The 27,889-nt window shown below is 33.6% G+C and overlaps 1 protein-coding gene across 1 annotated transcript; it reads right to left on the reverse strand.

Moving 5' to 3' along the window:
- Window positions 1-374: 374 nt before the first annotated feature.
- Window positions 375-27,889, reverse strand: LOC118189405 (uncharacterized). Its single transcript, XM_035359999.2, has 3 exons — window positions 27,742-27,889; window positions 6,897-7,024; window positions 375-1,409 (listed from the first exon to the last, which is right to left on the reverse strand). Exons 1-3 carry the CDS (start codon window positions 27,806-27,808, stop codon window positions 435-437), a joined length of 1,170 nt encoding a protein of 389 aa, XP_035215890.1. The 5' UTR covers window positions 27,809-27,889; the 3' UTR covers window positions 375-434.

Consider the following 27,889-nt stretch of genomic DNA (forward strand, 5'->3'; position numbering starts at 1 on the left):
TTTTTATGATTTTATTTATTTTCTGTGTTTGCAATATTATTCCTTTAATATGATCTCACTAAGCATTCAAGATTTGTTTGCAGATATATTATGGGGGACGCAAGAAGTATTTAGTGATTACTCGGCTCAAAAATAAATAAATGAACATAATGTTCTGGTCTGAAGAGTAAACTGTTTCATGAGCCAAACTTCTTTTATCCTATATATAACTTTCTCCATTTCGACTTATATACTATCATACTAAAAACTGTATTTGTTTTAAATATTCCAGTGTTCTTTTTACAAGGTACCTTGAAAACAGAATGTTTTACTATGTCTAGTTCTAGGGACACTTTTTTTTGCGGGAAAATGAAATAAAGTGACAAACAGCAAAATATAGCATAAAATTTTTTATTTTAAATACGTGAACGGCAGATTAATGAAACTGAGATTATTTAACATATGCGGCAAGTATTCCAAGCTTGTTTTTTCTGCTTAACGAAAACGGGTTCAACAGATGTCCAAAAGTCACAGTGTAAGCAACGAGCATTTTCTGCCATTTTTTTATTGGCGACTATGTAAGAAGCATCGCATTTATTACACCTATATGTAATTGGTTTGTTTTCTTTACATTTTTTATTTCTTTTACGAATTCTTTTGCTCACTTTTTTGGAACTATAAGATAGTCCAGTCTCCTCATCTCGTATTTGGTCTACATTTCGTGCCAGAACTTTGTTATTATCTTCTTTCGCTGTTGACATGTGCCTACTATTTGAACGTTCGGAATCCGAAAAGTCTGATAAAGATCCACCGGATAGGGAGGACAAATCACCATTAGCTAAATCACTGAAAAAAGAATCGCTTAAGGAAAACTGTGCATCTTGGCTACACGTCGTATAGTCATCATTATTAATACATTCTGTAGTAGAATCTATATTAGAATTAATGGAATGTTGATTTTCTAGCGGTGTTGCATTTTCTTCAGCGTTTAAATTTGATGAAGAGTCTAAACGTCTTGTTTTATTTTTTAATTTCGAATGCTTTCCATTTGTGAGATTTAGTTGTTCAGCTATGATATTGTAAGTAGAACAGTTTTCATAAATTCCTTGACTTGAATTTCTGCATGCGAGTTTTAAACCGTTTAGTACATTATCTTGAGGTTTACATGTATTGCGTTTATCCTCTGATTTCGATTCGTCTGTTGCAGTAGGAATATTTTCTGCCTTGGCAGCTGTATATTGAAAATCTTCTAAACAGTTATCTGCACCTAAATTATTAGATATAACAGGAAGGCTTGGTTGCTGAAATGAATCCTGTTTATTTGACACTTTGGAGTTTTCATTGTTTTTCAGAATCTGTACTTCAACTTTAGGTCTAGCAGTGAATAAATCTGTATTAATGGTTTCTTGACGTTGTCTTTTATCTGAGACCTGAAATTAAATTGAAATTCTTAGATTTCAGGGCGAAAATACATATTATCTTATATCTAAATCATTATATCTAAAGCATCTTGAGTTTAAGTAATTCTCATTTTGCTAATTAATTTAGAGATATAGTAACAAGAAGTTTCAACCCATAAAAGTACTATAATTAAGTGTTGTTGCTGATCCAGTTATAATCTGGCTTCCCATATAAGAAAATTCTAATTGTTCTAGAGAGGAATAAAGGAACTTGCATATAAGATCTTGATTTGATGAAGGAGTTCTACAAAAAATAAAATTAGTGATTTAAGGTCCATATTATCGACTCCATGTTTCGAATTAACACTAATTGAATATATTTCGTTTAAAATAGAAATTAAAGGAAAGTAAAAAATACTCTTAAAGTATTTTTAATGTATGAGGTAGCACGTATAAGAAAGGTTAAGGAGAATAATTTAAAGAAAAAAAAGCATCATGACAGCAGAGAACTTTATTAATAAAAATTTTCTGTTATTTGAATATATTATAAATTATATAATTAAAATTATATTATTTAAGCAGATTTGGCATTAATCATTGGTGACCTAGAAGTTGAGTGTCACTTAGGAGTCAACTCATAAGTCATCAGTGTGGGCTTTAAAATTAAAATTACGTTGGAGGACACCGGTATCCTTGTTGTTCACTGATGGCCATCAATGCTATGGTCATCATGACCTACAGTTTGAGAATCACAAGGAATCAACGCATAGGTCACCGAGTGGAGCAGTTTAGTAAGTTTAGACAAATAGATATATAGATTAAAATTAAATAGGCGCACAACGATGCGTCTTAAGAATATTGGTCAGGAGTAATCTAATGACTGTAGGTTACTTGAAGTCAATTCAACGGGTCACTGTAAAATTCAGTAAATTTAGAATAGTTATTGGAATTAAAATCTAAGCATAACAGCGCCTAGCGATGTGGCTGGTCTCCGGTGACTCACAATGTAAAGGTTCCTTAAAGTCAACCAATGGGTAACAGTATGGAATAGGCAGTGAATTTAGATATATTTTAAATTAAAATTAAATCGTAGCAAAATTATGCCTTTTAAATTATTGGCCACTGATGACCTATAGGTTGACAGTCACTTTTACTGAAACCATATATCATTACACTGAATAACAAAATAAAACGAAGAGCTAATCACCTCTTCAAAAAAGGAAACAAAGGTGTCAGCGATATGACAATGTGTGTGTTATAGTGTATGGGTGTGTGTATATGTATAAGTAAATAAAAATAAATGTCTATATTGGTTCCATTATTTGTTATAAAACTATTTTAATTTTAAACAAATATGCATTACTTTCTAATAAAATAATTACTTTCTCCTTCCTATATCATATTTAAAAGCCCACATCATAATCTCTATCAGGGCTCACAGATTCCCTTTATGGTACTGAGCGGACGGTTTGAAACTGTCTAAAATTAGTACTAATAATATAATTTTAAAAATAAAAATACCGACTGTCAAAAACGTGTGTCGTAGTACGATTTCTGTTTGATCTCAGAATTTGATTACAAAAATAAAACTATTGTTTGTTACAATGCGAGCCTCAATTAAGAGGACAAACAGTCGTATATGTCTCGAGAACCGCAATTTGAACAGGCCTGATATATATGGTAGGAGTCTATATGGACTCTGTAGGGAAATATTTTAATGAGATAAAAACTTGTAAGGCATTTCAGAACGTGCTTTCTTGGCATAATTAGAAACACGTTAGGCTAGCATTCAGGAATAGAATCTCCGCCAGGGCATTGCAGATTTTATATTTTCCTGGCTCCTAAAAATTATTATAGCTTTCACAAATAGCGTTCGAACTAAAATGTGGTGAACGATAACTCATCACAACCAAGATCTGGCAACTGGGTTCCAATCACCCTCAAAGTGGGGGATAGTGTGAGATATTCTCTCTCTCTTTGTAGTGCTCTTGTGGAACAGTGTTTAAGACACTCGAATACTTGAGTGAACACTACCCCGAAATGAAAAATACAAAGTTTCTAAATAGTCTCAACTAACTTTCTAATAATATAAAAAGTTTGGATAAATGGATGAATGGGAAGAAGCATCAGAAAGCCATCGAGCTGTTACAATGAGCAAAGGTGAGCAAGTGCGAAAATTCATACCAGCAGTGGAAAGGTAGAATAAAAATTACATATAAAAATACACAAGCATACAGCAGAAGTAGAAAAAGAAAGCAAAGTAATAATACATTAATCTTTAATATTAATTCTAGGTTTGAGAGTAGCCATAGGCCATCTTATGTTTTGCACATCATTATAATCGTAATTGTAAATTTGCAGTGGAATGTTGTTATTGTTTCTCATACGACATCTTGCTAAAAGCAAGATGGTAATAAAAGATTCTGAGATTGGCAATGTGAAGTTCTTTATGAATAGTGTTATTACTAATGTACCACGGTGCGTCCGTAATCTGCTTCAGAACACTATTTTGGGCAGTTTCCAACTTTTTCCTGTAAGACTTACATAAGTATGCCCAGACCGAACAAGTATAACAGCGAATGGGCCGCAAGATGGACTTATAAATGAGTAGTTTATTATCAGTAGAATGAAAACTGTTTCAGGCAATTATGGAGTAGATTCTAGCTTTACGCACCCGAAACTTCTGGATAATAGAATGTATGTGTAGGTTTCATGCGAGAGATTTTGTGCCGATTACCCCAAGATAAGGGACTTGCTTTGCCAGGGGAGATCCATAGAACTGTAGATGCTGATTAATGATCTTCTTCCTGGTAAATAATACTGCAAGAGTTTTGCAACATTTACCTTAATTTTCCATTTTTGTAAGAAGAGGCCACTAATGCATGGATGTGATTTTGGAGGTGTTGTATAGCTGGACTAAGAAATGCATTTTGAGAAAGGTTTGTTGTATCATCAGTGTGCATTGCAAATGTAGTGTTGGATGTACGAGGAATGTCGTTCACGTAAATGTTGAAGAATGATGTAAATGATGAAGAGAATTTGGCTCAGTGAGGATTCCTGAGGTATACCAGCTGAAATAGCACTGTGAACAAAGTATCTGTTAGAGACGTGAAGTCTCTACCTGCCAGGGAGGATTTAATTGTGTATAATGTAATCTGGGTAGACCAGATTGTGAATCTTGTACATGAGTGCGTCCATCCAAATTCGGTCGGAAACTTTGGCTATATCTAAGAACAGTCCACCGGTGAAGTTTTTACGATGCATTCCTTCCGAGATGTGTTCAACCACCCGGTATAGTTGGAAGGAGCTCGACAAGTTTTTTTCTAAAACCAAACTAATGTGGAATCAGTATATTATTCCTGTCCTGGTGGTTTTGCATTCTTTTAAGGCTCGCAGCTTCCATAATTTTACTTAGACCCGAGCGCAGACTAATCGGCCGGTAAGACCTCGGCTGGCTAGCTGGCTTCTGGCTTCTTAGGCTTGAGTAGAGGAGTAAGGCGGGTCGTTTTCCACGTAGAAGGAAAAATAATGGCAGCGTAGAGTAATGTTGAAAATATTCGTGAGCTTGAATTTTGAGTGACACCATCTTGTTAATTACCAAATCAATCCCAAGGCTTTTCTTGGTTTTCAAAGTCATTATGTAACCAGTGAAATTTAACTGGAATACATTTCACTTGTTAACTAAGTGTTCTGATGAGACTAAGTGTCCTGTTGTTGTGTCATGAATGTTGTTAGTGTAAAATTGAGATTCCAGATGCTCTGCTAAAATTTCTGCCTTCTCAGCTTCAGTGTAATGGATCCCGTTGTGGCTATTAACCGCTTCCCTTACAAATTTTTTTGAAAAAAATTGCAAAAAATCATCACATTTTTTTTATTTTATTATTAAATACAACAAAACGAAACAAATCAAAATATGAGGTTTTAAGTTGAATTTTTAATTTTTTGAAGGTGTAAAAGCATTTATTTTTAATATTAGTTTACTATCCCGAGTTATCTCGGGCAAACGAAAATAGTTAAATATTAATCTTTGTATGATTGTTTTTGAAACAAGGGACAACACAGAGTGATACCTGACGTTCTACACTGGTATCTGGTCTCTTCCTTACTGGCTTAACGCTGGAATCTCTTTCACGGGAGCACAGAGTACACTGTCTCGTTGGATTTGATTTTTTCCCACCTCTTCATAATCACTATCTGAAAAATCATCGCTTTGGCTGTCTTGCATCATCGACATTATTTTATTTTTTTCCCAACGCATGCATCCTTCTTTATACATTACTAATCCACAAGCCACCGTATGCTATACAATAGGGAAACACGCGACCAGTCCCTCCAAAAGAACCGCGCAACCAACAAAATTTGGTAAACTGCCAATCAAAGCTGAATATTTCCTTTCATTTCCTCCAGACCGAGTAAAACCGTGATAAAAGAAATCGTACTAACAAATTCTGCTTCGCCCGAGTTTTCTCGGGATAATAATTAACTGCAATATATACGAACCCGAGACAACTCGGGATAATCAGGCAAGCGGTTAAGTGGCAGAATGTTATTGTAGCGTTTCCCATATCTAGAAACTGTTTTCCAGATAAAGCTATTATATGTAGAGAGTGATTTCAGAAATTTGGACTAGTCTTGTTATTGTGAGTTAGCAAGAGAACTGACCTCTTCATTCAGTGTATTAAGTTGCTGCTGGTCATACGGATGTTTAGTTCCTTGGAATTGTCTTTTGCAGCAGTCCGTTTTTTAATGAGATTTTTAGGTCCAAGGTTTTTCGAGGTTTTGAATGGTATACGGCTCTGCTGGAACATTTCTGAGCATTGACAAGAGATTCAGTAAAATTTCTTACCAAATTATCAAGTCGTTCTCAGAATGTATAGTTGGAAGAGTATAATGAGTGTTGTTCAGAGCTTTGGCAAACTTAGGCCAATCAGTAATGACGGCTGTTTGGTGTAATACAGCAACTGATGTCCAGTATAATTCTGACCGGATTGTGGTCAGAAGACAGCTCATCCAGCACAAACATATCCAGCGGATCACTGGTATTTCTGAGCAGGAAGAAGTCGACAATGCTTGTGGACCCATTATTGTACAGTGTTGGGTTTCTTGGAGCTGCTGTGCGTAACATAGCCGAATAGGCTAAATTGTAAATTACGCCTCCATTACCATTAGAGTTATAGCAGTTCGGTGTCGTGCATTTAGGTCTCCACCTGAAGTGAATCTGTTATCAAGTGTAAGTAGAGCTTCCAAATCATCGATGACTAGTGCAGAGAGCCGATTTGGAGGGACATAATTGGAGATAAACGTGTGTGTTATATTTGTGTTTGTTGTAAGCTGATGCTTCAACAGCGTAAAGCTATGGAATTACCTTCGTAGTGCAATTGTAAATATGTCCAGCTGGCAGTAGGTAGGTCTGGAGTTCGAATCCCTGTTAGGCATCGTTGATTCTCTCAAGATATTTGTTTAAAAAAATTCTAATGCATGTGACATTTTATTTATTCATTTATTTATGTTACTTACTGTTATAAGAGACTGCCTATTTTGGATAGATCGGATGATGGATTCTCGTAATAAAGTCAAAGAAGAGGGCTCTAATTTATCTTCCTCACTGCCAGAAAAGCTGCTGCTTAATTCTTCATTTCGTAGATCTAAAGGATTCAAAGAGTAAATTATTAACATTATTTTCCTTAAAAATTAATGAAGTGCAGAAACTGTACATCAAATAGCCAAATGAGAAAATGGAGAGAGCGGAAAGAAATAAACAATAAATAAAAACCAGTTATAATACATAAAAAGGCTTTTCATTGTAAATGATGCACCTAAACAATCTTTACTGAAGTAATGATTTATTTATTTTCATTTCGAATTGAGGTTTTTCTGTTACTATAGAATTCTCGCGTTAAAGAAAGAGAGAATGATGCTGTCTAAATTATTAATTACTAACTAATTGATTATGAAGGAAGCAGTTAGTCATGGTACAGTGTAGCGAATTTTATTGTGACGTAGGCCAGTAGTCTCAAACTGGTGGTCAGAGGGCCACATATGATCCTCGAAGCAATTTTATGCGGTTCGTGAATATATTTAAATTATATATTTGTTACGTTGATGCAAAGATTTCAAAATTTCAATTATTTGAAGTCCAAATTGGCATTATTTTCATTGTCATTAAAAAAGAAAATAAACAACACATTAGAAAATCTATAAATTGAACTAATTAATTTACATTGTGATTTAAATCTTTTTCAAAGATGTGAAATTACAAATTTGATTAACTGTTGTTCGAAGTTGTTAAAAGTTAATTTCTTTCAGTTACGAATTTTTCCCCTCAGAAAATCGTTCTTTTGGGAATGTATCAACAATGTTTTTACAGAGTTGAAATTTATAAGGAAAGAACCCAGTTGACAGATGAAAACCTACAATCATCGATCAAGATAATTTCTAGTAATTTTTGGCCTGTGCACGGACATTATACAAATAAATCTTATATTTACTTACAAAATTTATAATTGTTTAAATAATTTGTAATTATTTACTTATGTATTACATAAATATATGTATTTTAATTCACTTGTGAAAGGAAAGCTTAATAAACAAGAGAAAGAGACTGGGTCGTTATTATTCATCAATCTTTGTCCCACTTGGGAAGTTTTATCTGAAACTTGAATTTTTAATAATTTGTTTACTTTTAGTTTAAATTAAATCAAATTATTTAATCATTAATTAAATATATTAGAATTATTTGGAATAAATATCAGTCGGAAATATTAGCTGTCGATATGTTTAAGTTACAAAATGTAATCAACAAAAGTATTTTACAGGTATCAAACTTTAGATTTCAAATAGAAAATAGATATAAATATAATTTTTTTTTATTTTGCCCTATTATCATTATTTATATATTTAATAAGCACAAATAAAAATTTTAATTTAATTTCTTTAACTGATAAAAATTTCATTTTGCTAAAAAAATCGTGGCGCCACAATTTTTTTAGATCCTGAATACGGCTCGCATGCAGTTTGAGTTTGAGACTACTGACGGTGGTGACCACTTTCTGGGGTGGCACCAGAAATCGCACCATTTCAGACCTTTCCATCCTTCTGCAGGAATTCCGAATGAAAATATCAAAATTTGTGCCATTTCAGCCTTACTTTCTGCTCTCCCCCCTTCCATTATAATTCAAGTGTTCCCCCCTTTAGTATCATGGATGTAGGAAGTCCTTTCTTACCTCCATGTTTAGTATACGCATCTTGGGAGAGGAAATGTTCATGACACTTTCTTATTAGGGGTACACTAAAAATGATCAGCAACAACCAATGGAGATAGAAATTTCCCACAGCAATGACGAGGAAGGGGGGGGGAATAAAGGACTATCAAAACTGCTGCTAGAGATGCTAAGTATTTAGAAACTTCAAATTTGCCACTAAAGAAAACGGAAAATAATTTTCCCTTTTCTTCTTAAAATAATCTGACTGATTGATCTTTGAAGACCATTTTTTAAAAAAGGGCATACTATTTCTTTTCGTTTTTCAACGAGAAAAGAACTTTAAGGCATTACAACCAAGGCGTTAAAATGCGTTTTACCATTCAGTGACATTGAACTTGTGTAAAGAATTTACTTAGCTAATATATATTCTTAAAACAACTACCGTATCTAGGATGATGTATCTGATTTAAGATTTTACCTCTTCAAATTTGATCTTCAAAACAGTGTGCTCAGCAAACAGGCTTAAGAATCACCAGAATGAAGCTAGAACAACAATTCAAGACTACCATACTAAAGTTCGTTTTAGCGAATTTTTCATGAATTTTTAGAAACACAATATGATATAGTGTTATTCACTTTGTGTTCAATGTAACAGCTTAATATACAGGGTGATACAGGGAAATGCATTCATTTAATTCTTACTCGCAGTGAATACAGCACAAAAGTATATTGTTGTTGTTGTGAAATGTGTTTGTACTAATATTGTTTATTTGGGTGTACTCCAACTGCGCGAATGAAAAATCCCCCACCGTCATCCTGCTATAGTCCAACTGCGTGAATCAAAATTTCTTCCCTCCCATTGCCTACAGAGTTACAATTTAACTTTTCGAAGCCAACAGTAGCCAAGAGGAAAATAAAAATAAAGAAATAGAATTATATATCACAATCATAAGAACAAGTAAAGAATATCTAACAACCAGTCTAATTATTTTAATAACAGTAATAAATGCGAGAGCTAACAAAGAAAATAAAAGGTATTGGGAAACATACATATTAGCATTACAAACATCTTTCATTAATTTCAATATTAAAGTAAAGAGTTTTATAAAAATATCATAAATTAAATAATTATAAAGCATACCAATTATATTTTTTATAAATTACATCAATAATAGTCAAGATGTCTGAACTAGACTGGAAAATTTAATATAGTTCACTGGTGTGCAAAAGATTATTTCATATCAAAGTGTGTTACAGTGTGCTAGAAATATTTTTCGTTAATTAAAGTAACCATGTAAATGTTTGCAGAAATTAATAGTTAAATTTAGAAAAAGCTTAGCATGAAATCTATTATAAAAACATTACTATGCGTTTGGAACACTAACGTATAAATTATAAATAAATTTAAATTATTATGCTAATTTTTTTCCCTTAAAGTTATCTAGAAGAAAAGAAATAGACAAACAGTACTGCAAAGTAATATAATCAATCAGGCCTCTCAATAAAAAAAAGCTTATTTTTTTAACCAAAAATTAAAAATTTTGATGCAAAAGTTCGTGTAATATACTTGGTAATATCTGAAGATATAATTAATTAGAAACGTATAATTAAATTAATTACAAGCTAATTAGCAATAACATTAAGCTTAATTTCATTCAATCTAAAACAAGGAACTGATCAGAAGCTCCGCATAACTGAAGTTTTATTGCTATTTTACGTAGATTTGCGTATAAAATAAATATTTGCACTTGTGAAACAAGTGAATAATATATTGATAGTCAACAGGAATGATTAAAATATGACTACTTGTCAGAAGGCAGTGCTTAAATTCCGCCGGAGTTCACCGGAGATCTGCTCCGGTGCTTCTCAATTTTAAAGATAAATTACAATTTTAGCCGGCGCGCACCGGAGCCTTAAATAAGATGAGCTTCGGTACTTCTCTTTGTAAAACTGAACAACAATTTAAAGGGAAAAAACTTAGAATTCCTAACGTTTTAGTTTAACAAAAAGCAGACCTTGCAATACTCTGTTTCCCTAGAAATACGAACTCATGAGAACATGACACGTTCAAGTAAAGTCCCCTCACTCACGGTATCCGGACATAATCCTGACAGCCGAAATCCCGACAAGCCAGAATCCCGACAGACGGAATTCCGACAAGCCAAAATCCCGACAGGGTCGAAATCCCGACAAACCAAAATCCCGAGAGGGTCGAAATCCCGACAAGCCAAAATCCCGACAGGGTCGAAATCTCGACAAACCAAAATCCCGACAGGGTCGAAATCCCGACAAGCCAAAATCCCAACAGGGTCGAAATCCCGATTGCCAATATCCCGACAGGGTTAAAATACCGATAAGGCCTAATGACCCCTTAACATACTTCCACAGCTGCAACTAGTATATGCTTTGAAGACTAGCAAATCTGAAGAAAATTACAAAAGATTATTCCAAGATTTAATTGATTTCGCTGAAGAAATTAATATTGAACTGAGGCCATCTAGAATCATTAGTGATCTAGAAAAGGCAGCTATAAATGCTCCGCGCACGGAAGGTAGATGATGACAGAGAAAGGAGAATTATAACTGTTGTGGACGATCGTGATAATCGACCTGTGATGGAATATCTTCGTGCTATCGCTTACAATGTGTCACTGTAAATATGTCGTTTGCATGTGTAAGTGATGTTTTCTTTTTCTTAATAAAAAGAATTTTATAAATCTTCATTTCAAATTTTAACGGTCATTTCAATTTGTTAAAAATTATTTTAAGTAATGACATAATTTTTATGATTTTTTGATTTAAACTTTTAATTAGTAATATGTAATAGTTAGTTAAAATTTGTATTTTATTAAGCTAAATTGAGTGTTTGTATTTAGATATTAACTTGTCGGGATTTTGGACAGTAGGGATTCTGACCCTGTTGGGATTCTGGCTTGTCGGGATTTTGACCCTGTCGGGATTTCGACCGTGTTGGGACTGGGTTGTCGGGATTTCGGCCCTGTCGGGGTTTTGGACAGTCGGGATTCTGGCTTGTCGGGATTTCGGCTGTCGGGATTATGACCCAGACCCCTCACTCACATGCGAAAACCTTTCCCTTTAAAAAAAGCAATAAATTTGGGGGAGTTTGTTTAGGAACGCGTAATTTCTCGCCATGCCATCGTATCTAGTGTATTGTTATCGATACTTACAGTTAGTTATCCTCGCAGGAAGGAAAGTTTGTGTTCTTAAATGCGTGTTAAGTGACAGCGAGTACAATAAGAGTGAAATATTGAGATAAACTGCTGAAGCACGTCCTATACATCGTCTTCCCACAGTATCCACTAATGGGAGGAAAAGCGAAACCAGCAACTTTACATTCATCCTTAGGAGTCATATTGAGGACTCATTTTACCCCTTACACACATCCGCTTGACGGCTATAATTATACCAGCAGAGTGCCGCGGTCAAAGAGAACGTTCTCTCTCACCAAGATTCCCCTCATTTTTTGTTTCCACCCATTTATAACCTCATTCTGTTTTGCCCTGGAATTTTCATCAGCTATAATTTATGTATATTTAATTTTTTTGTGATGATAAAAGAACTCCCCCCCCCTTACGATCAGAGCTTAAATTGGGGAGCCCACCGGGTCTCAACTCCGGTGCTTCTTAGTTTCTGTAATACACTCATGTCCATAAATTAAGGATAATTCGTAGTCACGCGGAAATCGAACTCTAAAATAAATATATCACCTGTAAAATCACTACACACATCTTAAAAAATCACATGCAAATTTCAGGAAGTAACCAGATGAAATTCAGGAAGTCACAATGACGAGAGTGTAAGAGAGTGATATATAAGGAATATAGGCAAAGAAGTAAAATTGTTCGCAGGCGCTTTATAAGCATTTCAGTGCAATAACCGAATAGTTATGACACAAAGGACGCATTTGTATGATTTTTTACGTGGTAGAATTATCGGCCGTCAGGAATGTGGGCGTACCCAACTGGAAGTATCAGACGAATTTGGAATTGCCCAGAGTGTCATCTCCAGGATTTGGCAACGATTCCAAGATAATGGTAATGTGAGTAGACGTTACAGCACAAGTCGCCCCAGAGTTATAACGCCGAATAAGGACCGGTATTTGGCAGTTACAGCCAAAAGAAACAGGCGGAGCACAGCCTCAGACCTGTCTCGTCAGCTCTCTTCAGCCACTGGTACGACAATTTCAAGGCAGACCGTGTACAGACACTTAGGGCAGATTGGTCTATATGCTCGTAGACCTGTCAGATGCGTTCCACTTACTACAACTCACTGTCGCCTGCGGTTAGCCTGGAGTAGAGAGCATGCACTGTGGACACCGCAACAGTGGACTTCTGTGATGTTTTTCGACGAGTCCAGGTTTAGCTTGCAGACTGATTCTCGCCGGAATTTCATATGGAGAGCTCCAGGTACCCGTTACCACCAAGAAAACATCATTGAACGACATCGTTACTGTGGTTCAGGAGTGCTCGCTTGGGGTGGAATTATTCTGGGTTCCAGAACTGACCTGCATGTTCAAATTGGAACCATGACAAGCCAAATCTATCGGGACGTCATTCTGGAACAACATGTACGTTGGGAGCCATGGGCGCACAATTTGTGTTTATGGATGACAACGCCCGTCCTCACCTTGAAAACATCGTAAGCGAATGCCTTCAATCGGACACTATAACCCGTATGGATTGGCCAGCATTCTCAACGGACTTGAATCCAGTAGAGTACGTGTGAGACATGCTTGGCCGACGAGTTACAGCCCGTCAACCTCCTCCTACATGTCTACCGGAACTTCGGAGAGCATTGCTTTTTGAGTGGTGTAATATCCCCCAAGATTAGATCGATAATTTGATACTCAGCATGCCTAGGCGTTGTACGGACTGTATTGCATCGTCTGGGAGACATACAATGTATTAACAATCATACCAACTATGTAATATTTGTTTTTTTGTTAATAGGTTTTTGTTGTATTTTGCTCCAGGGAGAAAAAATCGCTAATTTTTTTAATAATATCAAACATATGGCATCTTTTTTTGCTCTTTACTTTTTGTTTAATAAATAAGCTTTACAAATAAGTCAAATTTGTTTTGCTTCTAACTCTTCCTTTGCCTCATTTTGCATTATCCTTAATTTATGCACATGAGTGTAAATCATAATTCTAGCCGGAACGCACTGGAGCCCTGTATAAGAAAACTGCGTCACTTCTTTTATGTAATTGAATAACAATTTCAGTAGAAATTTTATCTCGAAAATTTTATTTTAACAATAAAATTATATTAAAAACCACGTATTAAATTTCAATTTATCTCTTTACATTTTATTTAATTTTAATTATTTAATTACTTTAATCTTTAATTACTTCAATAAATAATAATTAATTATCTAATAATTACAAATTAAATTATAATTAAATATATAATGATTATTGATTAAATAACAATTTGTAAACAATTAAATAGCTATCAATTAATTTGATAATAATTAACTCTTTAATTTTAAAATTATGAGTTTAATAGTCATTGTATTCCTAACGTTTACTCTTGTTCCTCTTTGCTGACAGTCTTCCATAGGGCTCCGGCACTTCTAATCTTAGAAATTAGGCCCTGTCAGAAGGTATGCAAAGTTGCCATAGCTAGAGAAATTGAATGGTTATAGAAAACTCATAAAGTTAAGCGCTACAGTGTGAAAAGAAAATTCTGGAATAATGTTAAGAAAATTAGATGGAGAAATAATCCTTAATTTATTGATATCCAATATAAACTCTATGCTTTTGGAAAAGGTTACATATAATTTGCACCGAGGTATCAATCACCGAAACAGAGTTAATATCTTTCCTTATTTTTTCTTATTAGAAGGATTTGTAAGAAGATATGCTAAGGTGAACGTTTTTGCAATATTTTTAAAGAATATTTTTAAAAAGTATTTCTACTTCATGAACTGAAATTTTTACATAGTAAATATGTACAAAAAAGAAATAGCTGGGGGATCTCTGGAATTAAAAAGTCGGGTAGAACTACCAATGTTTAGTGAATTTTCCGCTTGATCATAAGATCTTTTGAAATTAGGCTGAACAATATGTTAAAGAAAATAAAAGATACAGCTCACGTAAGAACAAAAGTGGGCTGAATTAGAGATTTACATGTTTGGTGAATGAGTTAAACTTATCTGTATGCCTTTATGAAATATTAGGAATGCAGCATAAAAGCATCAGTGAAGAGGGCAATGGCAATCTAAATCATTGTAATCTAAATGTATAACATTATCAGTATCTGCTATTAATTTCAATAGTGCTGAAAAATTATAAATGATTTATATTATAAATCACAAGAACTCGTGGCATTATAAATTACAACAGTTAGAAATATTATTAGACTGATTTAGCTCTTATCTTTGTTAACAAATAATTTCAAATAAGTAGCTTTACAAATAATTTAGCCTGAAACTGGGTTGGAAAATGAGCTGCAAGTTGAAGATTAAACTTTGCCAAGGTGTTAGAAACATCTTCTGTTAACTAGAGTTGTAATGCAAGAATTTGTCAAAATTATCATTTAAATATAAATTGACATGAATACAATACAAAATATATAAATTCTACATACATGAAAGCTTGAATACAGTGCAATAATGTGTGAAAAAGGAATGGATTAAAAGGGAACTGAAAGTCCCAAGATATTAATATAAGGGAGTTCGAATTTTTTTGTTAATTGTGAAAATTCTGCAGAAGCTCATAATTATCAATTTATTAATTAAATGTGTATCAGAAATTAAATGCATGCCAAAGTACATCAGGTAGAGTAACTCGAAAACAGAATTAATATTTAAACGTTTCTAGTATTAAAATATGGAATTTGTAAGAAAGTTAAATATACTAACCTTTAAATAATTTCAGTGACTAAAAATGGAAAGCTCAATACGGCAAATATTGCAATAATATTTGTATGAATTTAGAACCACTTAAGAAATCCAATTAAATTTTTTAATTAAATTAGAACTCTTTACCTAAAATGGTAAATTTAAAAGTTAAAACCATTCTGATCTCTAAGAAGATTTTTTAATATTTATCTAGACAAGAAAACTTATTTAAGTTGCGCTACAAATCCGATATTTGATAGATTGATTATGTATCACTTTTATGTATGTCATTAATCTATCAATTTTATTATTTAAAATTGATATATATATATATGTCAGCAGCTAAAAATCTATTACTTGGAAAGTTTTTAATTCTTACAGAGAATAGAAAAGAACTGGCTCATTATTCTTTTAAGCATCATAAAACTTTAAAATGAGTGTAAAAGAAATTCATTTTTACTTTAGTACACGCAAATTTTAAATTAGTATTTGATTTGTAAACGCAATTTTTACAATATTGGTACACGAAAATAGAGGGTTGCAGTCTCAATAAAATGTCCCATTAATTGCGATAAATTACTTTTGGTAGCACCCATCTTCTTGGGAATTCAAGTTCTTGGAAAGAGGGGACAGGAAAACGTCGCGCAGTGGATTAGATAAGAGGGGGGGGGCGATCTTCAATCAAATTTCGCGCAGTTCGTATTCTACCGTTTGTTTTACATTTGGTTCAGTAAATATAGAGCCATGGTCGATAGACCATCGCCTTTTCATGTATGATGCTGTGCTAGAAATGATGACTCAAGAGTTTGCAGCTGAGAGGTTATTCTGTTGGTATTTCAACTTAGGATGGAATGGAGCACAACTCGTAAACCATCTACAAATGGGTTAAACAGTTTCTAACTAAAGGCTCTTTAACTCCGGAAACACCACCAGGTCCTAAGCGTTCAATGAGAGAACCAGAAAATTTAGAGAGAGAGCAGCATTTCTCCGTAGACTCCTGGGTTCAATTCGGCGTCACTCCTTAACATTACGTTCGGAATGGCAATCGCTTAAGAGAATTTCACAATTAATCTTATATTCTATACATATAAGACTGTCTGTGTGCATCAATTATTCGCAATAGATTAAAGCCAACGGGTAGATTTTTCTGTATGCATGCAAATTCTTTTTCTCGGGGAACCCGATACATTCATCTTTATGAGTGATGAAACGCATTTTTATCTCAACGGGTTCGTCAACTAGCAAAACTTCAGATACTGGGCACAAGAAAATCCAAGGCAACTGCAAGAATCATCTCTGCATTCAGCACATGCGACAGTGGGGTGTGCGATAATAAATGTAACTTTACCCCCCCCCTTTTAAGGGGAGAGTCTTTGCTGATGTTGGGATAAAATGTGCGGTTCCAATAAGATAAGGTTAAGCCCACACCTCTTGTCGTTCATGAATATCGTATGGAGATTGCTTCTTAGTCATTTGATATCCGGGTTCGAGAATGTCTCCTCAATTTATTGACCCAGTGTGTGCTACTTCTTTCTGTGGAAATATTTAAGTGGTGAGTTCACATCACCAAACCTCGTTCATCAGACACATTGAATACATCTATACGTAGAGAGATGTAACAGATAGCTAAGAATACATTGGAATGTGTGTGCTGATACTTCCCCTCTCGATCTGAAACCTGCATTGTGAAAGATGAATATCACATTCCCGATGTGATTTTTTTCTACTAAACACAAATGGTATTTCTTTCCATACCTGTTCAGTTCTAAGTAGCTTGTTCTAAATCAACTGTTCATTCAAAAATGTAATGTAATGTTCATTCAAAAATGAGTACACTTCCTTGTATCACTCTATACAATATGATATTATTATCAGGTTTATGTTTAAGTGTAAAGCCTATTATAATTATCTTGCAGAATGAGACTTAAATTTAGTATGAACAAAGTTGTACTTTAATTTACCTTAAATTTATTTTAGGTTTAGAATTTTATGGTGTTACAACAGTATTTCAAGGCTTTAGTTATAGTTCATGACCTCATTAATATAAGTTCATCGGTTCATTGACTGTCTCATTTCCTCTTCACAAAAGCTGATATCGAAACCTCCATTCTTAAAATAAGATAAAATGTTCATAGAGTTTTCCACCATAAGAGTGTACGATCCTTATGAAGAGTTGTTTGTAACTAGAAAAAAAGTAACCTTCAATTGCACCTTTATTGAGACACTATTTATGAAACCCAATTTCTGTTTGCATTACTAATTAATTAATTAATCAGGAGCTGGAATAAATCTTCAGTACTTTTATGAAAAACAGAGATGTTGCATAACGGTCCTCGAATCTTTAAGCAAAGTTGGACTTGCATAAGGGAGTGCTTTGTCAGACCACAGGAAAGAGTAGCAGCAACTGTTCTATCACAAGGTAATACCTTAAAGAGTGTGATGTTAAGCTCCTACGGAGAATCTGAAGATAAAAGAAAGAAGACACCTTTAACCTCTGAGACCCAAGAGCATGACTTGGGAAGAGGGAGGACATTTGTTCCACTCACGAAAAAGCATAAAATTATGAACTTGAGAAACAGGTAAGGTCATCATAAAGCCTGTGTGAGAAAATAGGCTAAGATTCTGCAGAGAAATTATCAAGGTCTTTAAATTCTTAGGCTCGTAGTGTAGAAAATCATTCAAAGTTCATTTCATCAAAGCTGTGAACGAAGCACTATCTATTGATGGCCGGACAAAAGTCCTAAAAGTGTCATCGAAGCGAGTAAAGAGATAGATCATGTGAACTCTTCTTAGATAATCATAGTCTTCACATTTACAGGTCATTTTCTATAAATTTCACTAAATTTTGGGCAAACTGTAATTCTTTGAGATGGGATCAGGATGTTTTGTACAGTTTAGCAGTCTCAATAATTTTGCAAAGGAATTTGGAGAGCCCTGGGTTTTGCGTAACATACTAGATGAGATTCAAGTCCGATTTCTCCAGTGCATTCGTAGGAAAGGAGGCCCACCAGTGGCCGAGCGTTAAGTTGCTGAGCCTTAGTAGTTTGATATGAATTAGATTCCAGGCGAAAGTGCTAGCTGCATGGACATTTACTTGTTTTTCCCGAAGTGTAACTTGGATACGAGTGTAACATGGATAAAGTCCTTCACGAATGCGTCTCTTTCTTAAGCAGAGAGCCTTCGTATGCTTTACGGTATGTGAATAAACCAACAATATCGCAAGGAAAGGAGTCATACCAAATCGCAAGAGAGAGGAGTTGTTGGAAGATGAATTCTGGGGAGTAGGAGAGCTGAGAGTAGAGTAATTCTTCACGTTCGAAGCTGAATGGGAGATGATTTTGAGTTTTTTACTTGAGGATTTAAGATAAAATGGGCTTCTCTTAAGAGAGACGACCAAATGATCTGCTTGATATGGGATGTACACAGATTTGGCGTCCTTGTGAAAAATAACACTATCCACGGGAAAGTCGGTCTCTTCAGATTCATAATAAAACTATCAACTACTGAAATTTCATTCCAATAACATTCAGAATTATAAAAATTATTCTGTTCAAGCTCAATAACAAGCAGAAAAGTCTATCCCGTATTTTCTAATAAGTTTCTGCCCAAGCGAGCTATCGATCAGGATCTGATCTTGAAAGTCGTTCGTACTCACCCGTAATAGCAGTAACCAGTGGCTAACAAAAATGCATACTAGATCGCTCTTTGAGTTGTTTGAGAATATATCTTTATGAAAAACTCTGGATTGGCATAAAAGTATTGGTCATTTGATATATTTATGAAAAACAGAAGGTTTTGTTTACAGAAAAGCGCCGATTTTTCTGTTTAGATTGCAAGTCTGCAGTGAACCAGAATAACTTTTATTGTTGTACTTCTTGGAAGGGAACTCATATATTTCAACAAATTTAAATCTTATTTTCACTGATATGACAAACTGCTACACACATGACTGGTAAAAAAGCTGCATGTAGAGTTTTTTCAAGTAATCTTACTTTCTTAGATTTCTAATCAATATTTTAATTTATATAATCCGTACATTTAATACAATTCCACCTTACACCTTACACAAATATTCTATCAAATGTTCTATTTTTTTATATATTCTACGTGATGGTCTATAAATCTGTCTTTCGTCTAGGGTAAAAAACCTTCAGAATTTTATTTCTGTTGCTGCTAAGGGAGATTAAATAAGAAATGGAAGAAACTGTCATACGCTGTTCTAAATATATACAATTCTCTAGAAATAATCATTTGATGTAATCATTGAAACACACGAGTCCCTTTTTGAGAAGTACAATTTGAAAAATTACACAGGTTCACTGCAAGGGGGAAAAAAAAAATGTCGGCAAGGCTTATGATAATCCAGCGCTATTTATAGTTGCGTTCACTTCAGTGCCAGTGCAGTGTTTTTCATAAACGTGCGGAAGCTTTATGACATTTCAGAGGGTTTTTCATAAAGATACGACAACCTTGAGCAAAGTACCCGTTTTTCATAAAAGTGGCAAAGCTTCTTATATCATTTACTTATCAAAAACAAAGTCCAACATTAAGAATCACCGTAAATTAAAAAAAAATTTTTGCAGTACTAGTTTCGATAGTTTTTGAACTATTTTATTCAGCTGCTAAGTGCAAAAGTTAATGTTGGACTTTGTTTTTGATTGTTATTCAGCATGATATTTAAACTAAATCATCTACTTAATTAATCATTATTCAGTGTGATATTTAAATTAAATCATCTACTTAAATAATCATTATTCAGCGTGATATTTAAACTAATTCGTCTGCTTAATTAATCAATCAGTAATGCAAACGAATAAGGGGGCCTGCACATTCATGAAATTTTCTATTTCTCAAGTCAGAAAATGATGTTCATAATGATGCGCGCATGTTTATGCTGGAGCACGCGTTATGAAGTTTCTACCTTTCCGAACAACGGCCGACCTGCATAAGGGTGCGAGCACACTTACGAAGGCGTCGCCCCGTTAGAAATTCATCTTTATGAGTTGCCTTTTTCCCGTTAGAAACTGATCTTCCTGAGTTGCTTTTCCCCACTGCTTTTCCTGTTAAGAACTGATCTTCATAAGTTGCGTACATCCTTATGAAATTTCTCTGTCTTTCCTTACAGAGGCTGACCGCATAACATTGGTGCAGGCACCCTTATGCAGATCGTATTCTTAAGAAGCGGTCTCTCTGCACCTTTATGAGAAACGCTAGATTGGCAGGAAGTCCTCCACCCCTTGAAAAACACTAGATTGGCATGAAGTGCCTACACTTCAAACACTAGACCGAACTAAACACTAGACTGACATGAAGTGCCCACACCTTTAAGAACCTACCGGATTATCATAAGAATGCCGATGTTTTCGTTTTTATTGCAGTGAAAGAGAATAATTTTTCAGGTAGGGCTTCTGTGAAGTGAATTCGTTTAGTTCATTAGTGGGACTTTTTCATAAGGCTGCCCGCAACATTACGCAGGTCAACTGGTGTTCGAAGAGCCAAAACCGTTCATAAAAGGGTCCTAACATAAGCGTGCGCCCTTCCCTATAAAGATCAGTTTCTACTTTGCAAAAAGAAACTTTCATATGCGTGCGGCATCGTTACGTAAGTCCGCTTTTTGGTTTCATTATGATTAATTAAATGAGCAGGGTATGAAATAAATCCTCGGTACCTTTATGGAAAAAGCTGATTTGTCATATGCTGCCCGTTCGTTTGTGAAAAACACTGGATTGACATAAATGTACTCTCAAGTTGATACAAAAAACACAGTATTGCTATAAGAGAGCTGTTGTTTATGTAAAGCACAGTAATTTTTGAGCTTCTTGGAAGGGGATTCAGGCATTTCAATAAATGAAACTTTATTTTCATAGAAATGACAAACTTAAAGAGAAAAAGCTGCCTACAGTGTTTTTTATTTTTCTGTTTGTTTAATAATTTTAGTTTTTTCAATCTTGAATGAATATACCTGTAAATTTAACATTTTGTTTTATACCAAATCTTTATTATTCTATCAGATACTCAATTTTCAATACATTATATGTAATGATATGAATATCCTAGTTTCTCGCAGAGAGAAAAAACACTTCAAAACAAAAACATCTGTTCTGTAAATACACAAGCACCCTTTCACCAAAGCCGCTGTTGTTACCTTTATGCTAATACAGCGTTTTTCGAAAACATTCGTCATCCTTATGCAAAGTCACATTTTTCATAAAGCTGCCGAAGATTTATTTTGTCCTCTGTTTAATTAATCAAACAGTAATTTGAACGGAAATCGAACTTACATGAGGTTGTTTGGGTTCTACGCGCATCCTTTTGAAGTTTCCTTTTTTAAATTACAAAACGATCTTCATAAAGCTGCGTGCCCTCTTATGCTAGGCACCCTTATAAAGGTTTCTATCTTTTCAAACAGGCGACCGATCTGCATATGCTTCTGAAGAAAGAAATCATTCCCCTCTCTCCTTTCCAAGAATACATATGTAGTTATTGAGATTATTTTCTAATTGCCTATTCCAGAGGTCGGTGGTTCGATTCCCGGTGAAGGCGTTTGCTCATTTTTCATCTCTTACTTCCAAAAAAATATAATAAAAATAAATAAAAATAATAATGTCTCTAAAGTGGCGCCGGAAAAGGCTGGTGGATGTTGACTCTCGCCACCCAGGATTTGGCGATTGGGTCCTCTAGAGACCCCAGTCGCCCTTTAAAAGGGGAAGTATATAAGGTATTTCTCCCATCTTCTTGGCATACCTTCGTGGTGTGGTGGTCTGCACGCTGGGCGTGTATTCCAGAGGTCAGTGGTTCGATTCCCGGCGAAAGCGTTGCATATTTTTCATCTTTCCTGCTTCCAAACAAAATCCTGATGTCTCTACAAGATAAAGCTGATGAAATGAAAAGCTGATCTACTCCCCCTTGAAACTATGAATTCCCCCGCCCCCGAGTTGAGAATTGCTGAGTTAACGGTACTCAATAAATACGAAGTCATATTAAGGGATACGCGAAATGATAAAGTTTGGGAACCACTGCAGTTGATAGGGAGATGTTGGGAAGGGGAACAGGTGTTGATTTTATAATGAAGCAAAGCATAAACATCAGCGCGTTAAAATCGTCTTGTAAAGATATCGTTGCGTTGAAATGGCATTTAAATAAACTTACAGAATGTCAATATTGTGTATCTGCATTTTCGCACGAGTTGTTTCTGACATCATAGAAGTATTTTTTGTTAACATATAACAACAATAACAGAAAATCTGTATAATTGCCAGGGTCACCACTGATTTCACGTCGAGTCAGCTATGTTTCTTAATCTTCGAATATTTGTTTAAGAACCCTCTCTCATTGTCTACTTTATAAGCAGGAATTCAAAAATAAAATTCACGTTTATTAAGTAACTCCAAAATAAATTATGCGTGAAACGCGGAAAACCTAAAAAACGAGTTTTTTAAGGTAAACATGAATGTTTATTTCAAAAGGAGGATTCGCTCTCATTTTATTTGTAGAATTCTCGAAGTACGAGTATTTTAACTGAAATTATTCCATAGAAATCGACATGGCCTTATTTCAAGATAATAGCAGTAAATTTTCATAAAATAAACAAATAAAAAGTATATTTACGTTTATCGCATATCACTGCCAAATGATATTAATGTTAGATATGTAGTACAATATCTGAAAACAAACTTAAAAGGCGGAGCGTCAACATTACATCATTATCATAATTACGTAACCTCCCATCATGTTTTCGGATTTGTATATTTCCAAGCTCCTTTTCTTGCGCAAGACATGGAGCGTGTTGTGGTTAAAAACATTCTATAATGAGAATGCATATACTTCCGCAAATATAGATATTTCAGTGATTATGACATAAATAGTATTATTTACATAACTGTATATGTAATTAATAATAAATAGTATTATTTAAATAAATGTATATGTAATTATTTAAGTATAAATAGTAATATTTAGTAATAAATAGTATTACTTAAATAAATAATATTATATAATAAATAGTATTATTTAAATAAATAATATTATATAATAAATATTATTATTTAAATAACTGTATATGTAATTATTTACGTATATTCATTGGGGTATATATAACACTGCATCAAATAATACCTCCATTGATAGCATCGCAAAACAAGTAATTAATTAATTGCCGATTCTCCAACAATTTATTAATTCCAAATTATTTATTGATTGGTTAAATTGAAATTTTCAATTTTTTTTTTTTTTTTTTTTTTTTTTTTTTTTTTTTTAAATAGCGGAATAACGGACTATTGCATGCTTGGCGCTCGTTAGCAACTTCAACAAAAAAAGGAAAAAAAACCTTCCCTACCCTGAACAGAATTAATTAAAAAAAGGGTTTAAAAATACGCTTTACGTTTTTATTTAGTTCTCCTCATTTAGTTATCAGCCATTGATTTAAATGAATTATATTTATTTAGAATGCTTAAAAAATGTAATAAATGAATAATTATATTTCATGAAGATCAATTGTTTTATTGCTAATGAGTAGATATGAGCAGAAAGTAAAAATAAAAATAAAATAACTAACTGAAAAAAACCGCTTTCAGTTGGTGTGATCAGTGATAATCTCTTGTGTAAAAAGGGGTCGTGTGCGTCACAGTGATGTTTTAAACTTTCTCCTCTCTGTCACACATAATTGTTGATCACGAGTATACACTGAAAATTTGCAGGTGGTAAATTTAAAAAAAAAAAAAAAAAAAAAAAAAGTTGGCTAATTTTGCTGAAAATTAATACTGTATTTTGTCAAATTTCTATTGCAAGGCATCCTAAATTTCTCACTTGAAACATATAAGAAAAATCTTCGATAGCATAATAGCAAGATAAAGTACCTATTTAAAGATATGACGCAAATAACTAAATTAAGTTCACACTGCATCTGAAATTCAGAAAACACAAATAAAAAGAAATACCTTAATAAAATTATTGAAAGTTAATTATTTAAATGGTGTTAGCCTGCTAGGCATTCTAACGAACCCAATAATTAACATAGTGATTAAAAAATATTCCTTTCAGTTAGGTATTCAGAACTCAAAAAAATGTATGGTATTGTGGTTAGTATGCTACTTCGGAGACTGACACAAGTTTTCGATTCAAATTCGATTAATGTCCACCCGTGGCCATGCGATAAAGTCGCTGAACACTGGTAATTCGGTCGGAGGTTCGAATCTGCGAACGGACAGGCTGCATGGACATTTTCATGGTTTTCCCCATTAGTAACGTGTATACGAGCCAATTACCCTTTGGAAGTCTTCCACAAAGGCATCCCTCTCTTTAGGCAGATAGCCCTCGAGTGCTTTGCCGTAATCAAATAAACCAAACCAAATTCGATGAAAAGCATATACTGTTATGTGATCGTCAACTAACAGGTAGCTGGGCTGGGAAGATACCAGAGCCTTATATCATTCTTTGACTGGAATGCTTTCAATAAAACTGGTATGATGTTAGCCATTGTCATCACTAGGGCCTGAAATGTCTTGACCCAATTGTTGATTTTTAATCTTTCACCGCAGTTCTTAAGGGCGTGTTAACGGAAAAAAAGGAGCAATAATAAACGGGGATGTGAAGGCAGCTGCTGTCCGACGCAGTAAAATTATACTAATTTCTTTCCGCAGCTTGCCACACGATTAAAAAAAAAAAAAAAAAAAGTTTTAAGATTAATTCAGTTGAGCAGCATGCTGGTTTATGAGTGTAAGCAATTGTGCAGGATATTTGATAAATAATTTTTATCTGGGTGATAGACATTGTATCCTTAATATCAAAATTGATTTCTAAGATTAATAAGGGTTTGTAAACAAATTTAAAAACAAATAAAATTTTGAGTAAAAAGGCTGCTTGAAAATAAATCAAATAAAGAATTAGTATGAGTAATTCTTGTGCATGCAATGAACTGGGAGCATGGATAGCAGTATTTCTGTCTATTGTTTCTTTCTTTTTTGGTTTCATGTGGCTTTCCATTTTTTTTTTCCCCCTAAGCAAGACAGCAATACCAATATTTATTAGCATATATAAGTCTTCTATTAACAACCTGTCGGTATGAAAAAATTCCTAGAAATATACTCTTACATACATTTCTGACACACTTAAAATTTTACTTCCAAGGAATCTTGTAATTTTTCAGAAAAAAATGAGACTCCCGCAGAAACTGATAAGTGAGGTAGGCGAAATTAATAACATCTGTTATATGAACAGTAGTTCAAAAGCTAAATTAACTTGAATCAGTTTTTGACGATGTTCTGGAATTAAATGCAAAAGCTTTAACGCAGTAAGCAAACTGTTGCAGATCAGAAACAGGAGCTTTTCTTAAGATATTAAAAGTTAATTCTATTTCAAAGGAAAAACAGTCTACTTTGATAATTTAAAGTTTAAAGCTAAGTGATCTGCTGCTAAACCCAGAAATTTTCACAGATATATATATATATATATAAATAGCGGCATCTTAACACTTACATGTAGCGGAGCTAGTAATAAAAAAGTTTCGAAAAAAAAAATAAAACTGAAACATTCCTCTTGATCACATAGCTCGAAATGTAGCATAAGAAGAAACAGTATTTGAAAAATTCTATCTTCTGCATTACCTACATATGCAGGCCGCTTCGAAGTCTCAAAATATAATGAAAACTAGAACGCTAATATTGATATGACATATAAGTATACAATTTCGTGGCATTTTTTTAGGGCAAGGGGGCAGGGAATAATCATTTAAATAGCCTCGTTAATTGGCAATTCTAAAATCTTTACCGTTTCCTGAAGATAGAATGTTTAATCACCTTTTACAATGCATTGCATAGGAAAAAATGAGAGATTAAAAAATAATTTAAGTGTAATTTTTAATAACTTATGTCTTTATTTTATTTTTAATCTTAATTTAAGTTCAGCAGTGCATTGATTGTAAATGTAAAAAATGGGGTATTTAAATATTATGTTTTTTGATAATTTATTTTAATACATACGAATTGTAAATTAATTTTTCATAATGTCATTAATTTACTCCGACGTGAAGGCGATGTGCACTGAAAAAATAAAAACATAATGGTGAAGATATTAATATTCATATTATACATAACGCATATGGTAAAGGAATCTTAAATTTAATCTCTAAATTCTGTGAATATTTATCACCATCACCATTACAATAATGCAATTGTCTGAAAACTTGATTTGATTGTAAAGAATATAAAGACGAATTTCTACCTCAATAATTAACAGTTCAAGCCAAAATATTTAAATCACAAAAATATAATAGCCACCTAGAATTAGAAAATGTATTGCGTAGTTTTCCTTTTATTTTAAAATGCTTGCCGTACTACATGCAAACGAGTATTTATGCTTCCTTTAAAACTTTTACAGCGCATCTAACTCAGACATTTAAAAACCAAGAAACGCAGTTCATAATAATTTAAAACTTTTATTTGCCCTCTTTCAAACTCCTTTGCATCTCAAATTGATATATTCTTTAATTTGCATTACGTTACGCTAGCATGTATTTATCTTCTACGGGATTTGTAATGTGTCGACAACGCTAGAAAAATAAGTTTTAAATTAAAAATAGATTATTTTCTGTATACTGTCGTTCTGCAAAGATGAAAGGCATTTAATTTAATATATTCGAATATATTCATTCTATACATAAGGGGCAAAATACGTTGCATAATACTAAAGAATTACAAGACATCTTTATCAATTACAAAAGCATACGATTGTATTTTTATATAGTTATTAAGTTTATAAGTTTTGTACGTTTAACAAAAAACAGATAGTACTAAATTTAATATAGCAAAAAACTGTGTTGTTAAAAATTACTTAACAGTTTTTCTGGGGGATGAATGGATATACAGTAATATATAATACTGCATTGTCTTTATTTTTGTGAAATAAATATATTACCACATGCTCATTTACTTTCACCTGTTTTCAGTACAGGTTTGATTAATCATTCTTAACAAAGTGCACTTTCTAAATTTTCCTATTTATCCGCGATTTTCAGCACTACTTAACCGGAAATGCGCTTTATCGAGGCTCAGTCACTGGACGGGTTATCCTCGGCACGCAAGCTTTTAAGCAAGAAAATTATCGCAGAATACTTTTGTTCAAAATAATAAACACTTCATCAGTTCATATACTTGTTTCGCTTTAGATAGTAAAACAAAATAAAAATAAAAAAGTGATGTTTCATAATTTGATAAAGGGTTAAATTTCTTATCTAACTGAAGATCAAAAGTGCTTTACGCGTCACAAAATTATTAAGAAGTTTATATTGAAGAAATAAAATACCTGATGTCACATCTTTGATGCCAGGAAATAAAATTTCAGCTGTAGCTTTAGATATGAGTTCATCCATAACAAATGGCAGAGTCGATGGAACTTTCCGAGTTTAATGCGATTAGCTTATCTATCATTTCCTTTTATCGGTTTTCCAAAG

This window comes from Stegodyphus dumicola, chromosome 5, assembly GCF_044657685.1.
Source record: "Stegodyphus dumicola isolate Sdum_Otavi_A_Nest chromosome 5, ASM4465768v1".
NCBI classification, from domain to species: Eukaryota; Metazoa; Arthropoda; class Arachnida; order Araneae; family Eresidae; genus Stegodyphus; species Stegodyphus dumicola.

Bases quoted from the DNA above. Each gene is read 5' to 3' on its own strand.
- LOC118189405 (XM_035359999.2), bottom strand. From the start codon at position 27,808: ATGGATGAACTCATATCTAAAGCTACAGCTGAAATTTTATTTCCTGGC. The intron at 7,025-27,741 runs GTATTTTATTTC...TGAATCCTTTAG, and splicing joins CATCAAAGATGTGACATCAG to ATCTACGAAATGAAGAATTA. The intron at 1,410-6,896 runs GTAAGTAACATA...ATTTAATTTCAG, and splicing joins ATAGGCAGTCTCTTATAACA to GTCTCAGATAAAAGACAACG.